This window comes from Phaseolus vulgaris, chromosome 1 (assembly GCF_000499845.2).
Source record: "Phaseolus vulgaris cultivar G19833 chromosome 1, P. vulgaris v2.0, whole genome shotgun sequence".
In the NCBI taxonomy this organism is placed as follows: domain Eukaryota; kingdom Viridiplantae; phylum Streptophyta; class Magnoliopsida; order Fabales; family Fabaceae; genus Phaseolus; species Phaseolus vulgaris.
Window position 1 is genome coordinate 51417967 of NC_023759.2, and position 13653 is coordinate 51431619.

General features: G+C 36.7%; 3 protein-coding genes across 3 annotated transcripts; 2 read left to right on the forward strand and 1 right to left on the reverse strand.

The window, feature by feature from the left end:
- The first annotated feature begins 828 nt into the window (after positions 1-828).
- Positions 829-2782, forward strand: LOC137815323 (L-ascorbate oxidase homolog). The gene has a single exon (XM_068618471.1). It carries the CDS (start codon positions 1007-1009, stop codon positions 2654-2656), a length of 1650 nt encoding a protein of 549 aa, XP_068474572.1. The 5' UTR covers positions 829-1006; the 3' UTR covers positions 2657-2782.
- Positions 2783-6325: 3543 nt separating this feature from the next.
- LOC137815325 (L-ascorbate oxidase homolog) lies at positions 6326-8279 on the reverse strand. Its single transcript, XM_068618472.1, has one exon. The coding sequence runs from the start codon at positions 8099-8101 to the stop codon at positions 6452-6454; it is 1650 nt and encodes a 549-aa protein (XP_068474573.1). The 5' UTR covers positions 8102-8279; the 3' UTR covers positions 6326-6451.
- A 2816-nt stretch (positions 8280-11095) lies between these two features.
- Positions 11096-13243, forward strand: LOC137816272 (L-ascorbate oxidase homolog). Its single transcript, XM_068619350.1, has 3 exons — positions 11096-11447; positions 11564-12673; positions 12750-13243. The coding sequence occupies exons 1-3, from the start codon at positions 11206-11208 to the stop codon at positions 13045-13047; spliced, it is 1650 nt and encodes a 549-aa protein (XP_068475451.1). The 5' UTR covers positions 11096-11205; the 3' UTR covers positions 13048-13243.
- Positions 13244-13653: the final 410 nt, after the last annotated feature.

A 13653-nucleotide genomic window follows, 5' to 3' on the forward strand; every position in this document is an offset into this window, starting at 1 on the left:
GAGAATATCAAAGGGAAAAAGTGATTGAAGCCTCAACGTTAATATCAAATACAGTCAAGAAAATATTTTGAAATATTTAATAAGATTCGAGAAATGGAGAGTAGTTTGACTGTTCATCGCTATCTTCTTTTTATGGTTTTTTCGCTTGAAATGGTATAAAGATATTGAGACCAATAGTTAGGTGACAAGTGTTGATGATTTTTATGAATATTTCACTCGTAAAAATAATTTTCTTGATGACTAAAACCTTTTGACTCAAGATTATTCTACCTTATTTTTAATCCACTAATTAGTCTTAATAGTGATTAAATTATTCAATTCTTAATTCCTTAAGCATTTTAACTAAATTGATTCAATACACTCTCGATCCTTTGTAAATTAATCAATATATTTGTAGGTGTTGTCCACGATATTCTAAGTTTAAAAGCATTTTTAATGTCAATTGAATCTGAATTGAAGAGAGGGTGATTGAACTAATACGGGCACTAGGCATACGAATAAAAACAATATAATTGAAATAGCCATTTTGTAAATTAAAAATGAAGTGTTTGTATTACTTTGAGTTTTGTTACATCTAACACTAACAAAGAGGAAGAGTATAGTGACTCACAAACTCAGTAGAAAAAAAATTCAGATGGGTTGGTTTAAACGGGAAAATATATACTTGGAATTATATTTGAAGTGAACAAGAAGTATTATTTAAATTATTTTTTGTGAGACTTTGAAGCATAGAAAATAGTGGATTTATTTAGAAAGAAAAAAAAGTTAAAAAAAGAAATATAATTGATTATTTAGTTGAGGAGGAAAAAGTCTAAAAATAATGAGAGGTAGAGCGAAGTAAGAGGCGTGAGGAATGGAGGAGGAGGGGAAGTTTGAAGGGTATAAAAGGGGAGGAGGAGGGGAGAAGAAGAACAGACTATCATCTTCTTTCTTCTGCTTCTTCCAATAAATAAAGAGAACGAAGAAGGTAGTAAAATATACAGGGAAAATAAAAGAATAAAAAAGAATGGGTGGGAGGGGAAAATTGTTGCTGTCGATGTTATGCCTGTTGGCGGCGGCAGTGCAAGGTGAAGACCCGTACCTGTACTATACATGGAACGTGACGTACGGGACGATTGCTCCACTGGGAGTGCCCCAGCAGGGTATTCTGATCAACGGCCAATTCCCTGGACCCGAAATTAACTCCACAAGCAACAACAACGTTGTGGTGAATATTTTTAACAACCTGGACGAGCCATTCCTAATGACCTGGCACGGTATTCAACATAGGAAGAATTCGTGGCAAGAAGGAACACCAGGAACCTTATGCCCCATCGCTCCTGGGACAAACTACACCTACCACTTCCAAGTGAAGGATCAAATTGGAAGTTTTTTCTACTATCCTTCAACAGGATTGCAGAGGGCAGCTGGTGGTTTCGGTGGCCTTCGAATCTTCAGTCGTCTGTTGATTCCCGTGCCATATGCTGACCCCGAGGATGAGTACTGGGTTATCATGGGTGACTGGTACACTAAGAGCCACACTAGCCTTCAGAAATTATTGGACAGCGGTCGCTCTATTGGTAGGCCCAATGGTGTGCTCATCAATGGAAAAACAGCCAAGGGTGATGGCAGTGATCAACCCCTTTACACCATGATTCCTGGTAAGACCTACAAGTATAGGCTATGCAACGTTGGTCTGAAGGACGCCCTTAACTTCAGGATCCAAGGCCATTCCCTGAAGCTTGTCGAGACCGAAGGCTCCCACGTTGTTCAAAACGTCTATGACTCTCTTGACGTTCATGTTGGCCAATGCTTTACTGTCCTTGTCACCGCCGACAAAGACCCAAAGGACTATTACATGGTCGCCTCTACTCGCTTCACCAAGTACGATCTCTCTGCCAAGGCCATCATCCACTACACTAACAGTGCAGCTCCTGCCTCACCTGAGCTCCCTCCATCCCCTGTTGGTTGGGCCTGGTCTCTTAACCAGTTCCGCTCCTTCCGTTGGAACCTCACCGCTAGTGCTGCAAGGCCCAATCCCCAGGGTTCTTACCATTATGGACAGATCAACATCACTCGCACCATCAAGTTTGCCAACTCCGTTAGCAGAGGTCAAGGTCTTCGTTATGCCATCAATGGCGTCTCACACGTAGATCCTGAAACTCCTCTCAAGCTCGCTGAGTACTACGGAGTTGCTGACAAGGTTTTCAAGTACAACACCATCTCCGATGAACCCCCCGTTGATCTAAGCTCAATAACCAAGGCACCTAATGTCATCAATGCCACATTCCGCGACTTCATCGAGATTATCTTTGAGAACGATGGTAAAACCGTCCAATCCTACAATTTGGATGGTTACTCATTCTTTGCAGTCGCCATGGAGCCAGGCAAATGGAGCCCGGTGAAAAGGAAGAACTATAACCTTCTTGACGCCGTGAGCAGACACACCGTTCAAGTCTTCCCCAAATCTTGGTCCGCCATCATGTTGACCTTCGACAACGCTGGAATGTGGAACCTGCGATCGGAGCACGCTGAGAATCGCTACTTGGGCCAACAACTCTACATTAGCGTTTTGTCCCCTCAACGTTCCCTCAGGGATGAGTACAACCTCCCAGATACCCAGCTTCTTTGCGGCATCGTCAAGGATTTGCCCAAGCCACCACCATACTCTTCTTAGACCTTTTCCTTGTCTGTGCCATTCGTATTTCATTGAAACACCATATCATATTCATTCCCATGTCATGCGGTGGCTCATACCATCAACCGACCCATTATTCAATTAATTAATTAATTTACCCTCTTACTACTCCTCTTTCTATTTTTTTTTTTATTTCCTTCATAAACGCACGTATAAAAAAATATGTCTCAAAATTAAAACAAAAATTATAGTGAAGACAATATATATTATAGACTTATTTAAAATTAGATATCATTAATTCAACTCTACAAACAATTATTGTAGAGTATTATTTTACATAGACCAAAATATCCATTTTAAATAAAATTTATACGTTACTTTTATATACTCAAATAATATTTGCATTTCTGTTAAATATTTCCACGTTCGTCATCAAGAAAAATCTACGAACTCTCTGTGCATCACCAATATATTTATATTTTCACTTGAATAACGAATTGCTTTTCTTTCTGAATTAGTGGTAGGAGCACACAATTTATTCAAACAATATGCCTAATCCTTTTATAACATAGATAGATGTCACCAAAAAACGTAATCACCATTTTATTCAAAAACACATAAAAATAATGGAAAGGAAAATGATATTTTCACCCTTCACCCTAAATATTAATATTTTAATTACTTTTAGTTTTGAAAGTTATTTATAAATATTTCGATCGCTAATTTGGTGCTTGAATTTTGGTGACTAAATTTTCTTCAACCGATTTAGTCACCGAAAATTCGGTTGTTAAATTGGTTCCTGAATTTTGGTGACTAAATTTTCTGTGACTGATTTAGCCACCGAAATTTCGGTTGCAAGTTTGTGACAACTTTATAATTCGGTCTGCTGCAAAACCTTCATATTATAAAAATTAAATTTAAATAATATGAAGGTTAAACCCTCGCAAATTACACACAAATAATTAATTTTTATTTTTGCTTTACTTTAATCCCTTCTTTTATTTTTCTTCTTTTATTTTTCTTCTTTCATTTTTCAATTCTGAAGCAATACTCACTTCACTCCACTTTTCCTCAGCAATACTCACATTCTCACATCTTCTCTCCATTTGAATCTCTCTCTCTCTGTTGAGCATTCAAGCATTGCGACCGGAGTACTCTCTCTGTTGAGCATTCAAGCATTGCGACCGGAGTACTCTCTCTGTTGATTGTGCCCTAACACCATAAGTTTTGCATTTCCTTTCGTTTTCAATCCATCTCGATTGTGCCCTAATTGCTGGATTATTAGATTTAGTCACTGGTTATGCCTTCTTTTAGGCATTTTCAACGAGTTTAAATGTTTCCAAAAATGTTTTATCAGAAAGAAACAAACGGTGGTTTCTGTCAAAGCACACTGCTATGTTCTTTTGGATTTTATTAATCGATTTACTGTATTGCGGTGTTCTGTTTCGTGCAATTGGTGCGCATGACTGAATTGAAAATGAAACTCTTTTCGTTACGGCAGAATGTGATGTTTGTACTTAGGTTCTGTTACTTGGTCATAGTTGTTTACGAAAAAGAAAATAAAAGAAGGTAAAACCAATAGTTTTTCTCTATGGTAAAATCAACTTACGTAGTTCACCTTGTAGAAAAATAAGATGGGATAATTTCTATATAAGTTGAGTGCAAAGTTGATTTGAGTCTGGTTGGACAAACTTCTCTATAAACACTTATGGAGAGAAAGATAAGAAGAAAAAAATGAAATGAGTTTTTTCACAAGTTAAAATTAGCTTATGCTTTAGTTGAAAACGAGAATTTAAAGAAGTTATATGTGAGGGCTTCTACAAATTAACTATTGCATAAGCTAATTGTAGTTTATGGAGATGTTCATTTCATTTTTTCTTTTTACATTTTTCTCCTAGAAGTGCTTTTGGAGAAATTTGTTCAAACACTCATTTACATTCTTATTTTCTTCTTCTACAAGTATTTATGCTCTGGGTCTAAGAATATACTTGTTATGACCTTTCGGCAAGTAGTTTTGCAGCAGATTTGGAGCTATGACCTGAACGTCTTTCAACCAGGAGAGGAACGCAAGATGGAGGATCTTGAAACACCAAGAGAGGTTTGTAACTTATCGTTTATTTGGAATATTTTGTGAGTTTTGGTATCTTCGTTACTTTTGTAAATTGTAATGTCATATTATAATGTTTGTCCTGCAGGTGGACCTGATACTGATGCGTTGAGTTCTTTTATGCATTTCATATGACAATCACAGTGGGTCCCAAGAATTAGAATAAATTAATAATCTACTGCTTGAAGACACAACTGCATAACAACGTATGCAATTTATAAACTATTTCAATTATATGAATACTTGTTTGGTTTGATATTCTGCCTTAGAAGTACTGTAGTCTTATGCTTGATATGTATTATAGTTGAATATAATAATTTATGTTGATATAAGATGCAAATACTCTGCTGCTTTTTCCTTTATCCTCCAAGCATGCAGCGATAAGACATGAAAGTTTTGAATGCTTTATGCTTCAATGAAGAACCAAAACCTCTAGTCTTTGTAATATGTGATTTAGATGTTAAAGTTATGTTTCCTTTAATAATGTGTGACTAATTTCAGGAACTCTTTGAAGGTTATTACTTCTGTCAGGCACAAAGAGAGGATTATATTCAAAGAGATAAGCCATATAAGAATCATTCCACAATCCTCAGGTAAAATAATATTAATTAGTTTCTGTTAAATTGGTGCTTGAATTTTGGTGCTAAATTTTCTTCAACCGATTTAGTCACCGAAAATTCGGTTGTTAAATTGGTTCCTGAATTTTGGTGACTAAATTTTCTGTGACTGATTTAGCCACCGAAATTTCGATTGCAAGTTTGTGACAACTTTATAATTCGGTGCTTTGCGAAATTACATTCTTATTTTCTTCTTCTACAAGTATTTATGCTCTGGGTCTAAGAATATACTTGTTATGACCTTTCGGCAAGTAGTTTTGCAGCAGACCGAATTATAAAGTTGTCACAAACTTGCAACCGAAATTTCGGTGGCTAAATCAGTCACAGAAAATTTAGTCACCAAAATTCAGGAACCAATTTAACAACCGAATTTTCGGTGACTAAATCGGTTGAAGAAAATTTAGTCACCAAAATTCAAGCACCAAATTAGCGATCGAAATATTTATAAATAACTTTCAAAACTAAAAGTAATTAAAATATTAATATTTAGGGTGAAGGGTGAAAATATCATTTTCCTTTCCATTATTTTTATGTGTTTTTGAATAAAATGGTGATTACGTTTTTTGGTGACATCTATCTATGTTATAAAAGGATTAGGCATATTGTTTGAATAAATTGTGTGCTCCTACCACTAATTCAGAAAGAAAAGCAATTCGTTATTCAAGTGAAAATATAAATATATTGGTGATGCACAGAGAGTTCGTAGATTTTTCTTGATGACGAACGTGGAAATATTTAACAGAAATGCAAATATTATTTGAGTATATAAAAGTAACGTATAAATTTTATTTAAAATGGATATTTTGGTCTATGTAAAATAATACTCTACAATAATTGTTTGTAGAGTTGAATTAATGATATCTAATTTTAAATAAGTCTATAATATATATTGTCTTCACTATAATTTTTGTTTTAATTTTGAGACATATTTTTTTATACGTGCGTTTATGAAGGAAATAAAAAAAAAAATAGAAAGAGGAGTAGTAAGAGGGTAAATTAATTAATTAATTGAATAATGGGTCGGTTGATGGTATGAGCCACCGCATGACATGGGAATGAATATGATATGGTGTTTCAATGAAATACGAATGGCACAGACAAGGAAAAGGTCTAAGAAGAGTATGGTGGTGGCTTGGGCAAATCCTTGACGATGCCGCAAAGAAGCTGGGTATCTGGGAGGTTGTACTCATCCCTGAGGGAACGTTGAGGGGACAAAACGCTAATGTAGAGTTGTTGGCCCAAGTAGCGATTCTCAGCGTGCTCCGATCGCAGGTTCCACATTCCAGCGTTGTCGAAGGTCAACATGATGGCGGACCAAGATTTGGGGAAGACTTGAACGGTGTGTCTGCTCACGGCGTCAAGAAGGTTATAGTTCTTCCTTTTCACCGGGCTCCATTTGCCTGGCTCCATGGCGACTGCAAAGAATGAGTAACCATCCAAATTGTAGGATTGGACGGTTTTACCATCGTTCTCAAAGATAATCTCGATGAAGTCGCGGAATGTGGCATTGATGACATTAGGTGCCTTGGTTATTGAGCTTAGATCAACGGGGGGTTCATCGGAGATGGTGTTGTACTTGAAAACCTTGTCAGCAACTCCGTAGTACTCAGCGAGCTTGAGAGGAGTTTCAGGATCTACGTGTGAGACGCCATTGATGGCATAACGAAGACCTTGACCTCTGCTAACGGAGTTGGCAAACTTGATGGTGCGAGTGATGTTGATCTGTCCATAATGGTAAGAACCCTGGGGATTGGGCCTTGCAGCACTAGCGGTGAGGTTCCAACGGAAGGAGCGGAACTGGTTAAGAGACCAGGCCCAACCAACAGGGGATGGAGGGAGCTCAGGTGAGGCAGGAGCTGCACTGTTAGTGTAGTGGATGATGGCCTTGGCAGAGAGATCGTACTTGGTGAAGCGAGTAGAGGCGACCATGTAATAGTCCTTTGGGTCTTTGTCGGCGGTGACAAGGACAGTAAAGCATTGGCCAACATGAACGTCAAGAGAGTCATAGACGTTTTGAACAACGTGGGAGCCTTCGGTCTCGACAAGCTTCAGGGAATGGCCTTGGATCCTGAAGTTAAGGGCGTCCTTCAGACCAACGTTGCATAGCCTATACTTGTAGGTCTTACCAGGAATCATGGTGTAAAGGGGTTGATCACTGCCATCACCCTTGGCTGTTTTTCCATTGATGAGCACACCATTGGGCCTACCAATAGAGCGACCGCTGTCCAATAATTTCTGAAGGCTAGTGTGGCTCTTAGTGTACCAGTCACCCATGATAACCCAGTACTCATCCTCGGGGTCAGCATATGGCACGGGAATCAACAGACGACTGAAGATTCGAAGGCCACCGAAACCACCAGCTGCCCTCTGCAATCCTGTTGAAGGATAGTAGAAAAAACTTCCAATTTGATCCTTCACTTGGAAGTGGTAGGTGTAGTTTGTCCCAGGAGCGATGGGGCATAAGGTTCCTGGTGTTCCTTCTTGCCACGAATTCTTCCTATGTTGAATACCGTGCCAGGTCATTAGGAATGGCTCGTCCAGGTTGTTAAAAATATTCACCACAACGTTGTTGTTGCTTGTGGAGTTAATTTCGGGTCCAGGGAATTGGCCGTTGATCAGAATACCCTGCTGGGGCACTCCCAGTGGAGCAATCGTCCCGTACGTCACGTTCCATGTATAGTACAGGTACGGGTCTTCACCTTGCACTGCCGCCGCCAACAGGCATAACATCGACAGCAACAATTTTCCCCTCCCACCCATTCTTTTTTATTCTTTTATTTTCCCTGTATATTTTACTACCTTCTTCGTTCTCTTTATTTATTGGAAGAAGCAGAAGAAAGAAGATGATAGTCTGTTCTTCTTCTCCCCTCCTCCTCCCCTTTTATACCCTTCAAACTTCCCCTCCTCCTCCATTCCTCACGCCTCTTACTTCGCTCTACCTCTCATTATTTTTAGACTTTTTCCTCCTCAACTAAATAATCAATTATATTTCTTTTTTTAACTTTTTTTTCTTTCTAAATAAATCCACTATTTTCTATGCTTCAAAGTCTCACAAAAAAATAATTTAAATAATACTTCTTGTTCACTTCAAATATAATTCCAAGTATATATTTTCCCGTTTAAACCAACCCATCTGAATTTTTTTTCTACTGAGTTTGTGAGTCACTATACTCTTCCTCTTTGTTAGTGTTAGATGTAACAAAACTCAAAGTAATACAAACACTTCATTTTTAATTTACAAAATGGCTATTTCAATTATATTGTTTTTATTCGTATGCCTAGTGCCCGTATTAGTTCAATCACCCTCTCTTCAATTCAGATTCAATTGACATTAAAAATGCTTTTAAACTTAGAATATCGTGGACAACACCTACAAATATATTGATTAATTTACAAAGGATCGAGAGTGTATTGAATCAATTTAGTTAAAATGCTTAAGGAATTAAGAATTGAATAATTTAATCACTATTAAGACTAATTAGTGGATTAAAAATAAGGTAGAATAATCTTGAGTCAAAAGGTTTTAGTCATCAAGAAAATTATTTTTACGAGTGAAATATTCATAAAAATCATCAACACTTGTCACCTAACTATTGGTCTCAATATCTTTATACCATTTCAAGCGAAAAAACCATAAAAAGAAGATAACGATGAACAGTCAAACTACTCTCCATTTCTCGAATCTTATTAAATATTTCAAAATATTTTCTTGACTGTATTTGATATTAACGTTGAGGCTTCAATCACTTTTTCCCTTTGATATTCTCTTTCCAGTTATGTTCATCATCTTCTATGAGTTAGACGCCTCAATAAGAAAATATTTGTTTTGATGAGATCTTTGCATATTCGATATGTATTTGATTTTTCAAATACTTTCTCCATATATATAAACTATGTCTATTGAGGCTTGATCTTCTTTAGACTTTTTTCACAGGTTCATCTTCTCTTTCCTATTAGATATTGAATTAGGAAAGTTCAAATGTGTCTTTAATGCAGTTTCTTCTCTTCAAGAATCTTCATAATATTTCGCTTGATGTATTCCTTTGTTTAAATTCTTTAAATGTTGCTTCACTCTTGATAAGTGCAAATTTCACTTATTAGCTTCATTTTTCTATAAAACGCTAAGACTGAAAACTTTTGGTTTTCAACTTTATACGCGTCTTTTAAGTCCCTTATAATTTTAAAAAAAAATAAGTATTAATGAAAATTATAATTTACATATAAGTTAACGGATATCTAACATTATTTGTGAATTATGGAGACTTTCTTCTTAGGTTTTTCACATTTAAAACATTTTCAAATTCTTCTACTTGCATTGTTTTCTTATGCATTCACGAGTCAATCTTGGTCTAATTCCAATACTTTACTTTGAATAACAATAACAAAACTATACTGATAAGAAAAGATAAACACTTCAGCCAATAAAACTCATGGTGGTTCAACATCAAGTGACAATTAGCTTCACACACATGACAATACTCACGAGTGCCAAACATTAAACCCTACCTACATATGATACAATTATAAACACTCATAATTCTATTTGGTACAGACTGTGCAAATATATGAGTTATGATATTGAGAATTTGAAATATGAAGTATACGAAAAGGAAGACATGCATATATATATATATATATATATATATATATATATATGTTTATAACAACCACCTGGCTTAATACTTTGAATGACGTGACGAGTTTTGATTATGTGGTGAAGTTGAGTTTCACAGAAGAAAAATGGATTTATACTTAGAAAACCCCATCCACTCATGGTGAAGTCTAGACCAATAACTCTAAATTCATATCTGGTTTCTAGGAAGAGCTCCTTATATGCACATTCTTCTATTATTGCAGCAACACCACCACTTGTTGGTCCATCTTTTAAGGCTTTTTCATATTCTGACATGGAGATGAGAGGAACAAGCCTGGATCTGTCCATGTGTAGTTCCTCAGACAATTTTCAGTAAAAGTATCTCTCTGGAAACCAATGCGGCCATCACTTGCTATTAAGCTTTCAATTCCCTTAACGTGGGAAGAGAGTTGTTCCACAGTTAGGATTGGGGTGAGGATGATTTTGTTATTGATATGGTATTAAAGCATTTAAAAACAAGGATCATAAATTGCAATATTGCAGTCCATCTTCACAGTTAAATAGAATTTTTTCCACAAGATAAAAAGGAGTTTTTTATATCCTCTGATAATCACGTGTCTTAATCAAGGTTATTATAACCACTATTAAAAAAACTCTTATTAAAATTAATTTTTTGGTAGAGGAATAAAAAAACTATGAAAAAAAACAATGCTTTAAACGAATTAAAAAATGAAATTTAAAAATACTCCACAATATTTTTTTTATAAATAAAACTAAAATTGATATTAAAATATGATACTAACATGTATTGATTTTATTTTAAAATTACCAGTTACTTGTAAAAGTAATTTGACTTAGTTATTAGCCATAACTTTAAACTATTAGCTAGCTTTCTTTGGAAAACATTGCCTGTACACATTTTATACTTAGAAATATCTTGAAGTGAGAAATTAAGAAATTTTTAAAATATATTAAAATTGAAGAACTCGTAGACATCCCCTAAGTATAAGGATTTGACGAGGAAAAGGGGAAGGTGGAAGGAAGTACGCGTTCGAAGGGGCAAAAAATAATGGGAAGTGTGGGGGATGTGTTACGTATGGATTGAGTGGTTGCGAAATAAGGAGGAGATACATATAAGGCAAGGGAAATGGGGTATGAGCAAGAAAGAAGATTCTTACTATGGAATAGCAAGAGAAGTAATGAATAATTAAATGCAAAGGAAGCTAGGAGCTTTGTTCCAAAAAGGATTAAAATAAAGAAAGTTGAGAGAATGGAGAGGGGACGAATAATATGTGGGCTATTGTTGTGGCTGGTGTCGGTGGTGCGGGGTGAAGACCCCTATATATTCTTTACATGGAACGTTACATATGGCATCATCTCTCCATTGGGAGTACCCCAGCAAGGCATTCTCATCAATGGCAAATTCCCAGGACCCAATATCAATTCCACCAGCAACAACAATCTAGTCTTCAATATATTCAATAATCTTGACGAGCCGTTACTTTTTACATGGTGACTATATATATATATATTATTTAATGAATGGGTACAATATTCAAGTATATAAATATAGAAATAATTAATTAATTAATTAATTAATTTGCATGATTGATGCATGCACGGTGCAGGAATGGCGTCCAACACAGAAAGAATTCGTGGCAAGACGGAGTCCCTGGAACAAACTGCCCCATTACTCCAGGGACAAACTACACGTACCGTCTTCAGGTGAAGGACCAGATAGGTAGTTTCTTCTACTACCCGAGCACAGCCCTGCACAGGGCAGCAGGTGGCTTTGGCGGGCTCCGTATAAACAGCCGGTTGCTGATTCCTGTGCCATACCATGATCCCGAGGACGATTACACGGTTTTGATTAGTGACTGGTACACAAAGAGCCATACCACTCTGAAGAAGTTCTTGGATAGCGGTCGCTCCATTGGGAGGCCTGAAGGTGTTCTCATCAATGGTAAAACAGCTAAAGGTGATGGAAGTGACAAGCCAATGTTCACCATGAAGCCCGGAAAGACTTACAAGTACAGAATATGCAATGTAGGGATGAAGAATTCACTAAACTTAAGGTTCCAAGGCCACTTGATGAAGCTTGTTGAGATGGAAGGCTCCCACGTGGTGCAAAACAATTACGACTCTCTTGATGTTCATGTAGGTGGCTGCTTTTCTGTCCTTATCACAGCTGACAAGGACCCAAAGGATTACTACATTGTTGCTTCCACGCGTTTCAGCAAGACTGTTCTCACTGGTAAAGCCATCATGCGTTACACAAATGGCAAGGGTGCTCCCTCTCCCGACATCCCCGAGTCTCCACTTGGCTGGGCTTGGTCTCTCAACCAGTTCAAAACCTTCCGCTGGAATCTCTCTGCCAGCGCCGCCAGGCCCAATCCTCAGGGTTCCTACAAGTACTCCAAAATCGATATCACCCGTACCATCAAGCTCGTCAACTCCGTTAGTAGGGAAAACGGAAAGCTTCGCTATGCCCTCAATGGTGTCTCCCACGTCGACCCCGAAACTCCACTCAAGCTAGCTGAATACTTTGGAGTTTCTGACAAGGTTTTCAAATATAATACTATCCAAGACGAGCCACCCGCTGATCTTGGAGCCTCTGTTAAAATTCAACCAAATGTTCTTAACGTTACCCATCGTAAATTCATCGAGATCATCTTTGAGAACCCTGAAAAATCAATCCAATCATATCACTTGGATGGTTATGCGTTCTTCGTAGTCGGGTCAGTATTCTTTCTTTCTTTCCTTTTCTCTTTAATTATCTTTTTTGTTTTTGATTACTTAATTGCTTGCTTACAGCATAGAACCTGGCACATGGACCCCTGATAAGAGGAAGAGTTACAACCCTTTCGATGCCGTCAGCAGACACACTGTTCAGGTCTTCCCAAAATGTTGGGCCGCCATCTTGTTGTCAACCGACAACGTTGGAATGTGGAACTTGAGATCGTTGACGGCTGAAAATATGTATCTTGGCCAACAGCTATACATCAGCATTATGTCCCCCGAGGGTTCTCTCAGAGATGAGTACAACATGCCAGACGACAACCTACTTTGCGGTGTTGTTAAGGGTTTGCCAAAGCCACCACCATACACCTAAGAAAGACTCCTCTGTATGATAAACAAGAGTGTAGATTAAGGATTGGAGTTGATCATTTCCTCAACCCCGTTTTGCAATTTTCCTACTTAATTATACTAGTTCTCCCACTGTTTTAGCAAAAAGATAGCCTCATATACCACTTCATTTTTTTTTAAACTCTCACTATATTTTATTTTTTAATAAACTTAATGATGCATGTGTTCATAGATTATTATTTTTACAAAAGTGATGCAATTTTTTCTCAAAATTACAGAAATTAGTAGATTTTTAAAAATTATAAAATTTGACAAATTGTATTTGTAAACACCACTTTGAAATTTTACCAGGAATTTATTTTTTTTAAATGTTGTTTTCATAAGTGCTGGTAACAAATGTAATATTTCCTTTAACACAAAGTTAGTTGAATGAGGTGTGTTCACACCTCTTTGTTCCACGAAATGTCTGAGTCTATTTCTCTATTCGTTACATAAAAAATAATTTTAAATAGAATTATTTATAAAAGGTTAATATAATTCCAACCATAAATTTAATTAATTGAGATTTTTCTTAACATTATTCATTCAATTCTAACGGTTTATTAAGGTTTTTTTAACATTCATTCAGTTT